Genomic DNA, 15,951 nt, shown 5'->3' with positions numbered 1-15,951 from the left:
CCTTTCATTGCTCTCTGAAGTATTGTTTCTTTAGCTCCTGTTCCTACTCTTGTGTTTGTGGCAGAAAGCAACACTGGATGGTGTTTGACACTGTAGCACTGTAGCAGCAACTTTGCTCTGAATGTCAAAACAACACAGGTCTGCCACAGTGCCTTGTAAAGACTCTGGATATTCATTATTTAAACAAACAAACAAAAACACAGAGGCCTGTGTTGTAAGGTTTTTTATTTTAATGTTGTAAACTGTTTGTTGAAGGCGACCTTTAATTATGGGAGTGGGGAGGGGTGCTGAACCTGAGCCTGAGCTTAGAGTAATTTATGTTTTCTTTGGACCCTCCCTCTTGACTAACACCAACATCCTCCCTCAACATGTCAAAAATAATACGACAGTAGTAAACTGTGTCACCTCATGTCTTCATTAATAGTGAATGTTCATCACCTTAAAACTTGAAACGTGGTATTTTCAAATTAAGAGCTGTTAAATACAGAAAATGCTTGTTATTGCTACTAAATTAATGGCCTGGGCCCCTGAGTTATTATTATGATTAATATATGAGACCTCTTCTGTACTCTAAATACAGAAACAAGTGTCAATAGAAATAATACGCAGGCACATGTCATCAGGTGTATTCTGTTTCTGTAAACAGCATTGTCATCATTTACAAAGCTGGGGGGAGAAAAAACCCTCACCTGCTGTCCACCCAAATATTCAGACCACCCCCCCTAACACAACTCAAACTCCTTTGCTCATCCTCTCTTCATTTTAAATAGTTTTCGGTCACTTTTCATTTTCATGATGCAGCATAAGCAACGAGGTATTTAAGGTGGAAATCACAGGCGAATAGACACAAGGAAATCTTAACCGTGTCTTTATTTATTTATTTATTTATTTATTTTCACTTTGGTTTTTATACAGTAATCTCTGAGAAGCCCACACAACTCATAGAGGTCAAAGGCTCAACATAGACGCCCCCTTATTTCACGTAGCTATCGCCAAGATGCCTTTGCAGCTAATGCCCAGTTGACCAAAAACATCTTAGCACTTGCATCAGCTTTATTCCAGTGTAAGCCAGTGGAAAGAAGGGAAACCCGATGCTCCCAGAGGTTAAGTGATTTGCAAGAAGTGTCAGCGCTCGGGCGCAGAGATTAGCACTCGTGCTCTGAGATCTTGATAAAGTCAGGCCAAGAAGTTGTTGACCGCAGAGGTAAATACGCCATGGATGTAAATATAAACAGGGCAAAGATGTCAGCTGAGGTGAACGAGTTAGAGGCTGTTTAATGAGCGAAGGGATTCCTGAATTTACAGAACGGTATCGTCAAGTATTCGCAGAACATTAGATATTTCAGTCGAGTTAAGTGTCGTAAACTTCCTGAGTGATTTTCAAACCCTTTAATTTCCTGTTTCGATGTAATTCAGCTCAGTTCAATCTAAATAGTCTCTCTTTTATTTAACCTGTGCGATTTTTTGGGTTGCATATTTGTTTTATAGATTTTTCCTCTCCTCCTCCTCCTCCTCTGCCCACTCTTTGACTCCCAGTCTATATTTGGTCTAAATTATATTGTACTGTATAGCTTCACTGTAGCAGCTATTTAAACATGCTACTCCTCCCCCTCCTGTTCTTCCATTGAACAAAAAACAAAAGGAGCAACCTCTTTTTTATTTATTCCAGGGCACTACATAATCACAGCAGCTTTTTTTTTTTTATCATAATAACTGTAGTTAGAGTAGATCAGATGTCACACGGGCTAATTCCTATTATTCAACCTTGATAATGTCACTTTATACTTCCCCCTTTGATAAATGCTTCTGACAGCCACTACATGTCTGCCATACAGATGCAGATGTACGGCCTGTGTATCATTAACCTTTGTACTTGTCGACACGTTTGACTAAATAGAGAATTATTTTCTTGAATCTGGTCTTGTGTGTTGACAGTGTTACTGGATTCATGCTACGACGGTTAAAAGCAGCCTATAAATGAGCCCGGCCTATTCTTGAAATGTGATTCAGTGCTTTTGCTATGCATGAGGGCTTTGTGTGTGAGTGTGTGTGTGTACATAGTGCTCATTAAGTGCAATGGAGAGTGGGCCCTCTTTTCAGTCATGACTCCTCTTACATTAACTGCAACCCATTAATGTACTAACATATCTGACATGTGTAGCTTGAAGGGAACACATTTTCTTTTTGGTAGGAGTCAGATGAGAGGATTGCTGTTGCTCTAAGAGCATACATCTCCAGTTAGCTAACTTAGCTTAGCAGACCTTTAAACAGGGGAAAGCACCTCTAAGCTTCATTGGTTACAACCTTGCCCCCTAAAATGTACATTTAGATATAAAGATACAAATACACTTAAATTGAAACAAAAATGCTGGCTAGTTTATTTTTGCAGTAAAATAATGGGAAATGAACATAATTTGGAACTGGAAAAAATGTTGCTGTTGTTTGTATTAGTAAAACATACACTATGATGTTTTCCTATTTGTTTCAATATAATATTCACTCATTGTGACTATGGCCTTTATTATATTGTTTAGATGTTCATATTTAGGTACTGGCACCATGTGGTTATGTTTAGGGAAAGACTGTGGGCTGCCTTATGATGAAGAAGATAAAAGTCAGTGTTATTCAGAGACTTGAATCTATTGCAGTCATTCCTCCGACCTTAACCACAGTGTTTTATTATTGCCTGAACTGAACCGCAGCTGGGACTCTGGCCTTGGGAATCAACATCCTCCACTTCGTACACTCACCATCTGCCCCCGCCCACCCCTTGTGACTCAGAATCAGTTCATAAATGTAGTGCCTCATTCATACCAAAATATGTTGCCTCTGAATTAAATCCAGGCAGTGACTCTCACCACAACAATGGATTTAGTAAAGTAATATCGTTGATCTCTGATTCACATAATGGCTTTTAAGTTGCCAGTAAGTGGATTTAATAATTTAATATTCTTGGATGTAGCCAGGCTCGCTGTTTCCCCTGGTTTGCAGCATTTGTGCTAAGCTAACTAACTAGCTACATATTAGATCTCCAATGTTTCCGTTACATTACACCCATGAATGCGACATATTATGATATCAATGTCTCTGACCATTATTTGACTTCATGTAATATCCAATCATTCCAAGCAAAACAAATAAGAGTATTTGGAGACAACACCATTTTGGTAATGCTCATTATTAGTTATTACGCTTCTCTGGTGTTGTAGCAGGGGAGGTGAGATTTCATGCTTGGTCTTGTGCCAGCACATTCTTGGGACCAGACGTTATATCTGCTGTCCACTCGTCACACGGGCTCACATAAAAAGCTGCCCATTGTCTCCAGCAGCCGCTGTTTGACTCTCCACACCTCTGCAGTCACCCATTCACAGGTAATACATTTATTGTTTTAATGTTTTATTGTTCATATTCCACGACTGTATCTGCTTTCTAGTAGTGTTTTAAAGAATTAATGGTAATGTTGTTTTCAGTTAGATAAAAGCCAGAATGTGTATTTCAATGTTTTAGGTGAGCTGATTTAGTTTGTAATAGACAATAGGGCAATGATATACCAGTTTTGCAACAGTAACATTTATATTGAGTAAAATATTTGTAAAAATAATAACGGGTAGACTTGGTCATCAGATATTTAACATGTCATTTCTGCTACTGCTGTGTGGATCCTCTCAGTTGTCAGATATAGATGTAGCTGTTAAACAGAGCTGCAGGGCTGTCATTAGTCTTACTGCAAAAAAACTGAGATGATGCTGAATTTAGTGGAGGGCACCGTTCTTTGCTTTAATCCTCTCGTCCTGGGATGCTGAGGACTTTGTGTGCTATGCGGCGCCGCGATGGGTCAAATTACAATGTGAATCAGTGGGGTGACGTGTTTCCCTTAAACTGCACTAATACACACCTCTGTGTCTCCTGTGTGTTGTTGTGTGGTGTTGTGGAACTAAACCACAGAGAGAGGTAAGAAAAGTCCTGTTGTCCTTCATCTGTGACTGCTTTTGTCATGGTTCATGAAAGCTAAATATAAATGAGCAGAACTTCTTTTATTGTCCCATGTAAACCTCATTGTGGATGCCCATACAGTAGCATCATCACCCTCTCATTTGTCACCGTTTGCCGTTTCAGGAGCCCAACAGACCCAGCACGATGAATCCCAAAGGGGGGGAAAAGGTGAGCCAGTTATACTCCACAGTGTTAATCCTCCATGCATGGAGAGGGGACACATTGTCCTTATGCACATAGCAAAGAGCTGGCAGTGGTTATCTGTCAGATTTGTTATCAGCCTCCCTGAGAGCTTTCCCCTTGACTGCACCCTAATAATAAAGCATTATCTTTTCACATGTTGCTGCATTGAGTGCTGTCAGGTTTGACTCTCACAGGTCCTCCCATGCATATTTTACGGTACATGTGCATGGCATACTGTACGTTTTAAGTCTGGCCAACTGAGCAGTATATCTCTAAAAACTGTCAATGAACCCTTGAGGTTTTAAACCATCAGTTTCAGTTGATGCAACTCATTGCAAGATGTATTTTGAAATGTGTGCATTTAATAAATGTATATGTTGCTGTTTACAAACCTGAAAAATGTCAATAGCTGATTGATGACTGAATTTTAATTGTTAATTATTAACAAACCTTTTTTTCCCCCCACAGCCGAAGTCGAAGATTTCGGCTTCTCGCAAGCTCTCCCTAAAGGTGAGTGTAATACCTATCAGATGACCAGAATCAGAATAACTTTTATTCCCAAGAAGTTATTACATTTACTGTGCAAGGAATCTGATTCGGGCTATTTGTACAAACAAACAAACAAACAAACGAGAAAGATTATTGAATAAGTATAAATAAGTACAAGAATAACAAGTACATACAAAATAAAGATGAAACTATAGGGTCAGATAAACCCACTCAACTTGACAGCTCCATTATGTCTTCCTTTGAAACACTAATTATATAAAATTAAAATGAAATTAAACATTTATGTTTTAGTCAGATTTATTATACTATGAATGGCAGAACTTTTACCTCTCGTTTCTCCATTAGCTGGTTTAGCTAGTTTAGCTAACAGTATCTAAAACTTTTATCTGTTTCCCCACTTATCCTTCACTTTTCCCCTTTTATATATTTAAATCATTTGTCCTAACAATTCAACCATGATCCAAGAATTAGCTAACATATCAGCGATTTAGATCCATTATTTTTAGCTAACTGTCACAACTGTTGTTGCTGTTATTTTTAGCTATGCTTATTTTAAGGCCTCTCTGGTTGCTTGCTAACTGGTATTCACACCACACTCAGTCACAGCTCGTGGTGTTAAGGTGTTATAGCTGACCTGATATAAAAAACATTCCCTAACAGAACTTCATAAATATAGCCTATGTATATTTTTTTTTAGTTCACTAACTCGGACTGTGACTGTCAACTGTGGTGGTTCCTGGTTGGGAAGCACTGCCAAATATTAAACAAGATATTGTAATAGGGTATTCATGTAGTACTGAAAATACTGTAAATTGAACCAATTGATGTTTTTGCCCAATATTGATGTGGAGTTAATTGAGGCCTCAACTGATCCGTTCTCCTCTGATTTCCCTGCCTTGTCTTGATTGGTATCTGTTTTTGTCCAATCAGATACTTCTCCTCACAAGAGCCTGTGAGGATCTGGAGCGGGAGAGGCAGGATCGAGAGGATGAGAAAGTGCGCTATCTAGGAGAGAAGTTGCCTCCTTTGCAGCTGTCTGGAATGCCACTGAATGAGCTACAAGTAAGGGTCATGAACCACAAAAGACCCCCCCAACATCAGGAAATACATAAACACATTTGAGTAATATGTTTGGTATTCTCCTGTCAGAATCTGTGCAAACAGCTTCATTCAAAAATTGATGTTGTGGATGAGGAGAGATATGACTGTGAATCCAAAGTGGTCAAGCACAACAAAGATGTAAGTCTCTGAACATCCCACTCATTATTTTGTACAGTTCAGTCAATATTTTAAATTTTCTCTTTGGCTTGAAAACAGAGAGAAAAATTCTTTTAAATAGAAATCTGCTGGACTGTCATTTTTCCTGCAGTTTTAGCAAATTCAATCTTGAATGAAATTTGCTTTGATTGCGTTGTGGTTTTTATTTTTAGATCCATGAGCTGAAGCTGAAGGTACAGGATCTTGGTGGTAAGTTCAAGAAGCCTGCCCTGAGGAAGGTGAGGGTGTCAGCAGATGAGATGATGAGAGCTCTGCTGGGCTCCAAACACAAGGGCTCGATGGACCTCAGAGCTAACCTCAAGTCTGTGAAGAAGGAGGACGTCAAAACGGACAAGGTAACGTATGAAAGACTTACAAGTTGTTGTTACTAAGGAAGGATAAGTCTCCTTCTTGGCATTAATTTTGATCGTCCATTCATTTCTTTAATCCCAGGCCGCTACTTCTGAAGTGGGCGACTGGCGTAAGAATGTGGAGGCCATGTCAGGCATGGAGGGCCGTAAGAAGATGTTCGATACAGGCGGCGGAGCGCAGTGAGACTCTGAGCTAAAAGCAGGATAAGGAAGCCAGCCAGACAGATATAAAGAATAATTATCTCAGCGCTAATTGACCTCAGATTCAAGCATGTACAACCTCCCCTTCCCCAAGTTCATATGCAGCGCCTGCATTTACTTGTTGGCCGTTTCCTAAGCAATAACTCAAAGCACTTAAAGTGTAGGACGAGTAGAGACCTGATGTTTTTTATTACCATTTCTGTTTTGTTATGACATCTTTAGAAAATTAAAGTGGATCCAAATAAACAGATATTGTTTCAAGTCTCTGATGTTCCATATCTGTACCTGACTTTATCATGTTTCATTTTACTGGCACCCATTTGTTTATGTGCGGCATGCGAGAGGATGGAAAGCAGCTTAGCCGATGATGGATTAAAAAAAGGAGGATGAAAAGTCAAGGGAGGGGGAACAACAGGTGTTACCTACCTAAACTGAACTTCATAGTGTTTAAATAGATCTTGCAACCACAGCCATAAAAAGAGGAGTGAAATAATGCTTTCAAAGTAAACTCACTGAACTGAAATGGAGCGGATTGCTGATAAAATGAAGATGAAGCTCTGGGAATTTCCAATGGGCAGTGCTCTCATTACATTCAGAAGACAATCAGCCTCCAATATGATAATGCCTGCCAAGGTGGTTTTTTGGCCAGTATGAGAATTATGTTTTGCTCGTTTTAATTTCAACTTTAATTGCAGGAATAATGAGCAGAATCAAATTTACTTTGGAGTTTAATGGAACTACTACTTCATGAGTTATATTTAAAGTAGTTTGATGATAAAATCAACCCACAGGAGATGTGACTTTCCAGCAGATGGTGAATCTTCAAACACCTGGGCTGAGTATTTTTAGCCATGTTGTTGTCCTCCATAGCTCCCAGCCGTGGAAAGCAAAACTTGAGCTGGATATCTAACCCCCAAACCCCCAACCCCCCAATCCCCTTGCACTGCCATTGTTGTCCTATACACATTGCATGCATGCATGTGCTTCTCCTGTATGTGTCAGTGGGTTGACGAGAGGTTGTCACACCGCCATTGCTATTTGGAATATGACGGTTACACCAACAATAGCCTAAAGATCCCAGAATGTGTGCTTCACTTGGTTTATTGTGTTGCTTTATGGGCTGTTTATGGAAAGAGGAGTGATTAAATGGCGAGTAGACGTCACTCCAACATGTCAGAGTCCACTAACCCACACTCACAGTCCGGCTGGATAACAATGTCTGATGATTGTGTGACATATGAATGATGAAAACTCACATCCTTCTCATCTCTGTTTGTCCTATCAATCTACATGTGCCACGTTTAATACATGTGCGTCGGGCTGAGATTTGTGCTCATGTTGAAAAGCTGATATACAGCCTCTTGTCTGCCCTTGCTCTCAGTCTTGGCAGGCTGGTAATGAAAAGTCTGGGTACATGTTCTGTGGGTCTATAAATAAACGGGCACCGATGAGAGCGACCTTCACATAGAACAAATGTTCCAGATGTGATATCCAGAGTGCATTCATGTCAACACCACATGATGGTGTCTGTTAAGTACAATGCAGAGGTCATGACGCTGGTGTCTCCCAGGAAACCCGTTGAGATGACAAACACATTCAAGTGTGGCGAGATGTGCCAAAGCCACAGACACGGGTGTCGGTGGGCTGCAGCAGTCTGGTCACACTTGTGCTGTACAGTTGGTGCCACTTGATGGCAGTCCACAGTTGCTCTAATACATCTACTGTGGTAAATGTTAAAAAAAATAAAAAATAAAAAAACACAGGTAACTGAATAGGATGTAGTCAGCTTTGGAAATTCAGGACAACATAAGAAATCATAATTTGTTTCTAGTTTAAACAATTCTCAGTTCAATTTTATGGCACATATGCAATTTTAGATTTTTCAAAATGAACAATATTCTTAAAAGTGAAAAGCCTAAAATATTTTATGTGCCAATTTGAAGTTTGACAGATAATTACTCATCTTAGAAAATAACTATTTACTTATTATGATTGAGAAAGTTTTGTTTTTGTACAGAAAGTTAAAAGAAACAGGGGGGCACCACTCCTAAAGCAGCACCTGTGAAAAAGTCTGGCTGTTATTAATAGAAAAATTGTCAGTTGCACACAGATGCAGATTGTTTTTAAAAGTCTGCAGTTTACTCACTTCCCAGTCCTCGAGATGGAGAAGATCCGCTTTTGGCAGCACTGTACATGGGAGTTTCTCAACACTATCTTAAAACCATGATTTGTTATTTTGGGATGTATAAAGAAAAAAGAAAAAAGGATGACATTAAGAAACTCCCTCTAGCTATTCCCTCGTGTTCTACAACTCTTGATCCTCATTCTTTAGGAGAAAAGAAACTGCATTTCCACAGGTTGTGAGATGGAGGAACAAGTGGAGCCTGACAATAAATAATTACCACTGTGGCTCTAAGCGGTGCCAGCTCATTTCACTCATGAAATAACCCAAAAGGAAAAGAAAAATGAGTGTTAGTCGGCAAAGGAAACACTGGCACAGATTAGGGTGTTTGTGGTGTGTACGTACGTGTCCTGATGAGGATGTGTGATGGATGTCATACAGCACGAGCAGTGTGTTTATTGCTGAAGGGGGGGAGGGAATATTGAGTCGACAGTAACAGAGGGTGGCCTGGTGATTAGACACACTGCCCTGTGACTGGGAGCTGCAGACTTAATCCTTAATGTTGTGTACGCAAGCAGTCATGTGTCTTGTCAAAATGTCCTTCAGCAAGATGGTGTAGAAGTGGCAACAACACACAAAAAAAACAGCACTAATGAGCATCTACTGTAATGTGATGTACTGTTCAAACACGTCCACAGTGACTTATGCTGGGTGTTGGGCCAGAGGTTTTCTAAGTCAGACTATATTTTGATAGCACATATACTTGCAGCACATTGCAAGTCAGTGTGTTCTCTCTTTTAAACTTTTAAAATTATAATCAAAACTTCCACGCAAAGATGTCCGTTATATCTATTTTTTAGGATCATTGTCAAGTTTTCTTCCATGTGAAATAAAACAGACCAAAACAAACTAACCAAAAAAAGCAAATACCTACCAAAATATTTTTTGAAGAAAATAAATAATGTTTTTTCACAACTTGAAAAACAAACTTGATCCTAAAAAAGAAAGAAAAAATATTTCACCAGCCTTTCACTGCAGGAAAAAACTTTGAAAATTATAGTAGAAATAAAAAAAAATTATCTTGCCATTTCAGGCTTTTGTACAAACCTGAGTTAATGACCTGAAAATAGAATGTTTAGTGATGTTAAACCCTTTTGATTACAGTCACGATCCTGTCCTTTTTCAATATGAAGTGATAAATGATGCCGAACCTGATTCACAAAAGTGCAAACATGGCACACAAAAATATGAATGTTATTAAGCTTTTCTCAGGGTTCCTTTTTGTGTGCACTCCTGGAACAAAAACACACTGCCACAGTGATACTGTTTTCAACTGACAAGCGAGATTAGACCTGGTGTTTTAAAATGGGACAGCCTCAGCCAAAGCTAGCTCTGTTTACCTATACACAGGAACCAGCAGAACAAATACAATGTTTTCTGAGGAAGCAAGTGAGGACTTATTCATTTACTTCCCCACTTTCACCTTCCCCTGTTGGTTTTGGGCTACAAACTGTGAAAAGCCTTTTTTTTTTAACCTCTGGGCTCATGCAGCATTAAAAGAGCTACTGTATGTGTTCACAGCTTTCTGTGTTGATGTGACAAATAAGCAGCTCGAGGGCAAATCCTGTTTCTTTTCTGTCTATATTTGGAGGTAATGGCACCGAAAAGGAGCTTTTAGAGAGAAAAAAAAAAGCATTAGACTGTTAGATTCAAGGGTTTTAAACAGAGCACACATGCAGTATATGCAGTACAATTTGCTCCCCTCAATCAAGAAGTGTTAATTAGATTCGGTGTGAGCAGTGACTCTCTTTTCAACCTCACTGATACATTTGCAGGCAACAGACAGAAATGACTGGAAACAAAAGGATGGAGAGATGTACATTTCCAATCCACTGCTAATCCATCTGACCCGGCAGAGAGGTTGAGAGTTAACGTCACCTCACTTGAACTTGAACTAAAAGTTGCAAAATGAGTCCAACTCAGTTCTCTCAGCAGCACTAATGTTTTTTTTAAAGAAGCTATTATTTGCTGTTGCTACATAGCCAACATGAGCATCAGTCAGTTTACATGAGCCATACCATGCCTTGGTTGTCATAGTTACTTTGTCGCCATGATTACTACAATAGCTTGATTAGGTTCAGGCACCAAAACAACTTGGTTATGTTTAGGAAAAGTTCATGATTTGGGTTGAAATAAGTACTTACTCAACCTTATGCTGCTTTCACATGGGGTCCGGCAGACGGCAAACCAGATGTCAATTTAGTGGACGAGAGAATGACGGTAAAACTTGGCGCAGGCCAGCAAAGAATACCGTTAACGGTATAGTTTAACTTTTGAATTGAATTGAATACCTTTATTGTCATTCATACCAGGTATTCAGTTATTAGGGCCACGGGCAATCGCACCGGGCACTACTGTTATTGTGTGGATTTTTTCTTATTATTAGTGTGAATGCTGGAAGCATTCACACTATTGTTATTCGGTTCGGCCATTTTCTGCCTTTCTTCGTCATGTAACTAGTCCTTCATACTTTGTGCTATTTCAACAATTCAAATATCAAAATGTTCAGCCTTTTCGGGACAGGTGTGCTATGTCTTTTCTCTTTTCAACTATTCATACTTTTTGCAATATTCAACTATTTCTGATTTTTTTTTCCCCATAGAGAATGCATTGGAACAGTCTTGAAACTCTTCAAATCTTCTTACTTCTTTCAGCCTTTAAAGTGTCCACATACTTTCAGCTAGAGACTTCATTCAAATTCTGAGCTGTAGACAAACTTTTTAAGTATTCCTCTATGACTCAGCTTATTGATATCTTCAACAGTTTCTGATATTTGGCCGCTTTAAAATCATTAAGTTTTTTGACAAAATCCAGCTTTATAATGGGTGTGTGTTGGGTCTAACGAGCAGGGCTTAGAATGAGTGACATCATCGCTAGAGTGAGAGGGATCGAAAAAACATTCAGGATTTTTTCTGGATAAATTGCCAGCACGGCCACAAATTAAACTCTAGACACATGAGTTCCTCACTGGTTTGTAGCCACACTTGTCGTGTCTCATTTGATGTGTTCAAAACAGCAGACAGACTTACAGAATTGTCTCTATGAGCCTAATTGTGCAGCTAGACCCGCTCCAGTGGCTCATCCACTTCAATATAAAAGTAGGAGCTGATTTTTTTAGAAAAACAGAAATTTCCCCCTTTTCTACCTTGCGACCCTGAGAGAAGTTTTTGCCCTACAAACATTTAATGCACATCAATGTGCTCAGGAAGGTCTCCTTGCCCCAGTAGTCATGGCCACATTCTGATAAGAGGTACGGTTCTCTTTTTCTGGGCTGTTTTCGGAAGCTGCTCAGAGCACAAATCTCTCTGCTCTGCTCTGCTCTGTGTGCAGTGGCCAGCTGTTGGGGCCAGCTCGTTATCAAAGTCTATAAATAGAACAGTGCAGGTGCAGCCTGGCCGCTCGTTAAAATCGCCTGTTTGGTTTTTGGTCATTTTCTCCAAAACCACCGGCCCGATTTCAACCAAACCTTCTGCGTTGGACTCCCCTCGGACCCCCAGATGATATATCCGAGTTTGGAGAAATTTGAAGAAATTTTAATTTTTGGTCAAAAAAAAAAAAAGTAAGTCGCGCGCCTGTCGTCTTTTTAAAATCGCCTGTTTGGTTTTTGGTCATTTTCTCCAAAACCACCGGCCCGATTTCAACCAAACCTTCTGCGTTGGACTCCCCTCGGACCCCCAGATGATATATCCGAGTTTGGAGAAATTTTAATTTTTGGTCAAAAAAAAAAAACGTAAGCCGCGCGCCTGTCGTCTTTTTAAAATCGCCTGTTTGGTTTTTGGTCATTTTCTCCAAAACCACCGGCCCGATTTCAACCAAACCTTCTGCGTTGGACTCCCCTCGGACCCCCAGATGATATATCCGAGTTTGGAGAAATTTTAATTTTTGGTCAAAAAAAAAAAAACGTAAGCCGCGCGCCTGTCGTCTTATTAAAATGGCCTGTTTGGTTTTTGGTCATTTTCTCCAAAACCACCGGCCCGATTTCAACCAAACCTTCTGCGTTGGACTCCCCTCGGACCCCCAGATGATATATCCGAGTTTGGAGAAATCATTTTCTCCAAAACCACCTGCCCGATTTCAACCAAACCTTCTGTGTTGGACTCCCCTCGGACCCCCAGATGATATATCCGAGTTTGGAGAAATTTGAAGAAATTTAAATTTTTGGTCAAAAAAAAAAACCCGCCTGTCGTCTTTTTAAAATGGCCTGTTTGGTTTTTGGTCATTTTCTCCAAAACCACCGGCCCGGTTTCAACCAAACCTTCTGCGTTGGACTCCCCTCGGACCCCCAGATGATTTATCCGAGTTTGGAGAAATTTAAATTTTTGGTCAAAAAAAAAAAAAAAAAAGGGCGCGCGCCTGTCGTCTTTTTAAAATGGCCTGTTTGGTTTTTGGTCATTTTCTCCAAAACCACCGGCCCGATTTCAACCAAACCTTCTGCGTTGGACTCCCCTCGGACCCCCAGATGATATATCCGAGTTTGGAGAAATTTTAATTTTTGGTCAAAAAAAAAAAAACCGACAGGCGCGCGCCTGTCGTCTTTTTAAAATGGCCTGTTTGGTTTTTGGTCATTTTCTCCAAAACCACCGGCCCGATTTCAACCAAACCTTCTGCGTTGGACTCCCCTCGGACCCCCAGATGATATATCCGAGTTTGGAGAAATTTTAATTTTTGGTCAAAAAAAAAAAAAACCACAGGCGCGCGCCTGTCGTCTTTTTAAAATGGCCTGTTTGGTTTTTGGTCATTTTCTCCAAAACCACCGGCCCGATTTCAACCAAACCTTCTGCGTTGGACTCCCCTCGGACCCCCAGATGGTATATCCGAGTTTGGAGAAATTTTTATTTTTGGTCAAAAAAAAAAAACCGACAGGCGCGCGCGCCTGTCATCTTTTTAAAATCGCCTGTTTGGTTTTTGGTCATTTTCTCCAAAACCACCGGCCCGATTTCAACCAAACCTTCTGCGTTGGACTCCCCTCGGACCCCCAGATGATATATCCGAGTTTGGAGAAATTTGAAGAAATTTAAATTTTTGGTCAAAAAAAAAAAAAAACGTAAGCCGCGCGCGCCTGTCGTCTTTTTAAAATGGCCTGTTTGGTTTTTGGTCATTTTCTCCAAAACCACCGGCCCGATTTCAACCAAACCTTCTGCGTTGGACTCCCCTCGGACCCCCAGATGATATATCCGACTTTGGAGAAATCATTTTCTCCAAAACCACCGGCCCGATTTCAACCAAACCTTCTGCGTTGGACTCCCCTCGGACCCCCAGATGATATATCCGAGTTTGGAGAAATTTGAAGAAATTTAAATTTTTGGTCAAAAAAAAAAAAAACGTAAGCCGCGCGCCTGTCGTCTTTTTAAAATCGTCTGTTTGGTTTTTGGTCATTTTCTCCAAAACCACCGGCCCGATTTCAACCAAACCTTCTGCGTTGGACTCCCCTCGGACCCCCAGATGATATATCCGAGTTTGGAGAAATTTGAAGAAATTTAAATTTTTGGTCAAAAAAAAAAAAAACCTAAGCCGCGCGCCTGTCGTCTTTTTAAAATCGCCTGTTTGGTTTTTGGTAATTTTCTCCAAAACCACCGGCCCGATTTCAACCAAACCTTCTGCGTTGGACTCCCCTCGGACCCCCAGATGATATATCCGAGTTTGGAGAAATTTTAATTTTTGGTCAAAAAAAAAAAAACGTAAGCCGCGCGCCTGTCGTCTTTTTAAAATGGCCTGTTTGGTTTTTGGTCATTTTCTCCAAAACCACTGGCCCGATTTCAACCAAACCTTCTGCGTTGGACTCCCCTCGGACCCCCAGATGATATATCCGAGTTTGGAGAAATTTTAATTTTTGGTCAAAAAAAAAAAACGTAAGCCGCGCGCCTGTCGTCTCTTTAAAATCGCCTGTTTGGTTTTTGGTCATTTTCTCCAAAACCACCGGCCCGATTTCAACCAAACCTTCTGCGTTGGACTCCCCTCGGACCCCCAGATGATATATCCGAGTTTGGAGAAATCATTTTCTCCAAAACCACCTGCCCGATTTCAACCAAACCTTCTGTGTTGGACTCCCCTCGGACCCCCAGATGATATATCCGAGTTTGGAGAAATTTGAAGAAATTTAAATTTTTGGTCAAAAAAAACAAACCGCCTGTCGTCTTTTTAAAATGGCCTGTTTGGTTTTTGGTCATTTTCTCCAAAACCACCGGCCCGGTTTCAACCAAACCTTCTGCGTTGGACTCCCCTCGGACCCCCAGATGATTTATCCGAGTTTGGAGAAATTTAAATTTTTGGTCAAAAAAAAAAAAAAAGACAGGCGCGCGCCTGTCGTCTTTTTAAAATGGCCTGTTTGGTTTTTGGTCATTTTCTCCAAAACCACCGGCCCGATTTCAACCAAACCTTCTGCGTTGGACTCCCCTCGGACCCCCAGATGATATATCCGAGTTTGGAGAAATTTTATTTTTGGTCAAAAAAAAAAAACCGACAGGCGCGCGCCTGTCGTCTTTTTAAAATGGCCTGTTTGGTTTTTGGTCATTTTCTCCAAAACCACCGGCCCGATTTCAACCAAACCTTCTGCGTTGGACTCCCCTCGGACCCCCAGATGATATATCCGAGTTTGGAGAAATCATTTTCTCCAAAACCACCGGCCCGATTTCAACCAAACCTTCTGCGTTGGACTCCCCTCGGACCCCCAGATGATATATCCGAGTTTGGAGAAATCATTTTCTCCAAAACCACCTGCCCGATTTCAACCAAACCTTCTGTGTTGGACTCCCCTCGGACCCCCAGATGATATATCCGAGTTTGAAGAAATTTGAAGAAATTTAAATTTTTGGTCAAAAAAAAAAAACCGCCTGTCGTCTTTTTAAAATGGCCTTTTTGGTTTTTGGTCATTTTCTCCAAAACCACCGGCCCGATTTCAACCAAACCTTCTGCGTTGGACTCCCCTCGGACCCCCAGATGATATATCCGAGTTTGGAGAAATTTAAATTTTTGTAAAAAAAAAATAAAAATGACAGGCGCGCGCCTGTCGTCTTTTTAAAATGGCCTGTTTGGTTTTGGGTCATTTTCTCCAAAACCACCGGCCCGATTTCAACCAAACCTTCTGCGTTGGACTCCCCTCGGACCCCCAGATGATATATCCGAGTTTGGAGAAATTTTTATTTTTGGTCAAAAAAAAAAAACCGACAGGCGCACGCCTGTCGTCTTTTTAAAATGGCCTGTTTGGTTTTGGGTCATTTTCTCCAAAACCACCGGCCCGATTTCAACCAAACCTTC

The 15,951-nt window shown here is 40.5% G+C and overlaps 1 protein-coding gene across 2 annotated transcripts; it reads left to right on the top strand.

Annotated features, from left to right (window-relative positions):
• Window positions 1-3,330: 3,330 nt before the first annotated feature.
• LOC146962591 (troponin I, slow skeletal muscle-like) lies at window positions 3,331-6,779 on the top strand. 2 transcript variants are annotated; one of them, XM_085768747.1, is made up of 7 exons: window positions 3,331-3,371; window positions 4,117-4,161; window positions 4,645-4,686; window positions 5,617-5,748; window positions 5,836-5,925; window positions 6,117-6,299; window positions 6,397-6,779. In XM_085768747.1, exons 2-7 carry the CDS (start codon window positions 4,138-4,140, stop codon window positions 6,496-6,498), a joined length of 573 nt encoding a protein of 190 aa, XP_085624873.1. In that variant the 5' UTR covers window positions 3,331-3,371; window positions 4,117-4,137; the 3' UTR covers window positions 6,499-6,779. The 2 variants fall into 2 exon arrangements, with proteins under 2 accessions (XP_085624873.1, XP_085624874.1); XM_085768748.1 differs by having other exon boundaries at window positions 3,331-3,951.
• The last annotated feature ends 9,172 nt before the right edge of the window (window positions 6,780-15,951 follow it).

Source organism: Trachurus japonicus, chromosome 23, assembly GCF_045865225.1.
Source record: "Trachurus japonicus isolate A0001 chromosome 23, Traja_1.0".
Taxonomy (NCBI): domain Eukaryota; kingdom Metazoa; phylum Chordata; class Actinopteri; order Carangiformes; family Carangidae; genus Trachurus; species Trachurus japonicus.
This window is presented reverse-complemented; position numbering and strand designations above follow the sequence as displayed.

What these genes read in the sequence shown, in the direction of transcription:
- LOC146962591 (XM_085768747.1), top strand. Translation starts at nt 4,138, where the DNA reads ATGAATCCCAAAGGGGGGGAAAAG. An exon ending in ATCCCAAAGGGGGGGAAAAG is followed by an intron (nt 4,162 to 4,644) that starts GTGAGCCAGTTA and finishes TTCCCCCCACAG; the next exon opens with CCGAAGTCGAAGATTTCGGC. An exon ending in TGCCACTGAATGAGCTACAA is followed by an intron (nt 5,749 to 5,835) that starts GTAAGGGTCATG and finishes TTCTCCTGTCAG; the next exon opens with AATCTGTGCAAACAGCTTCA.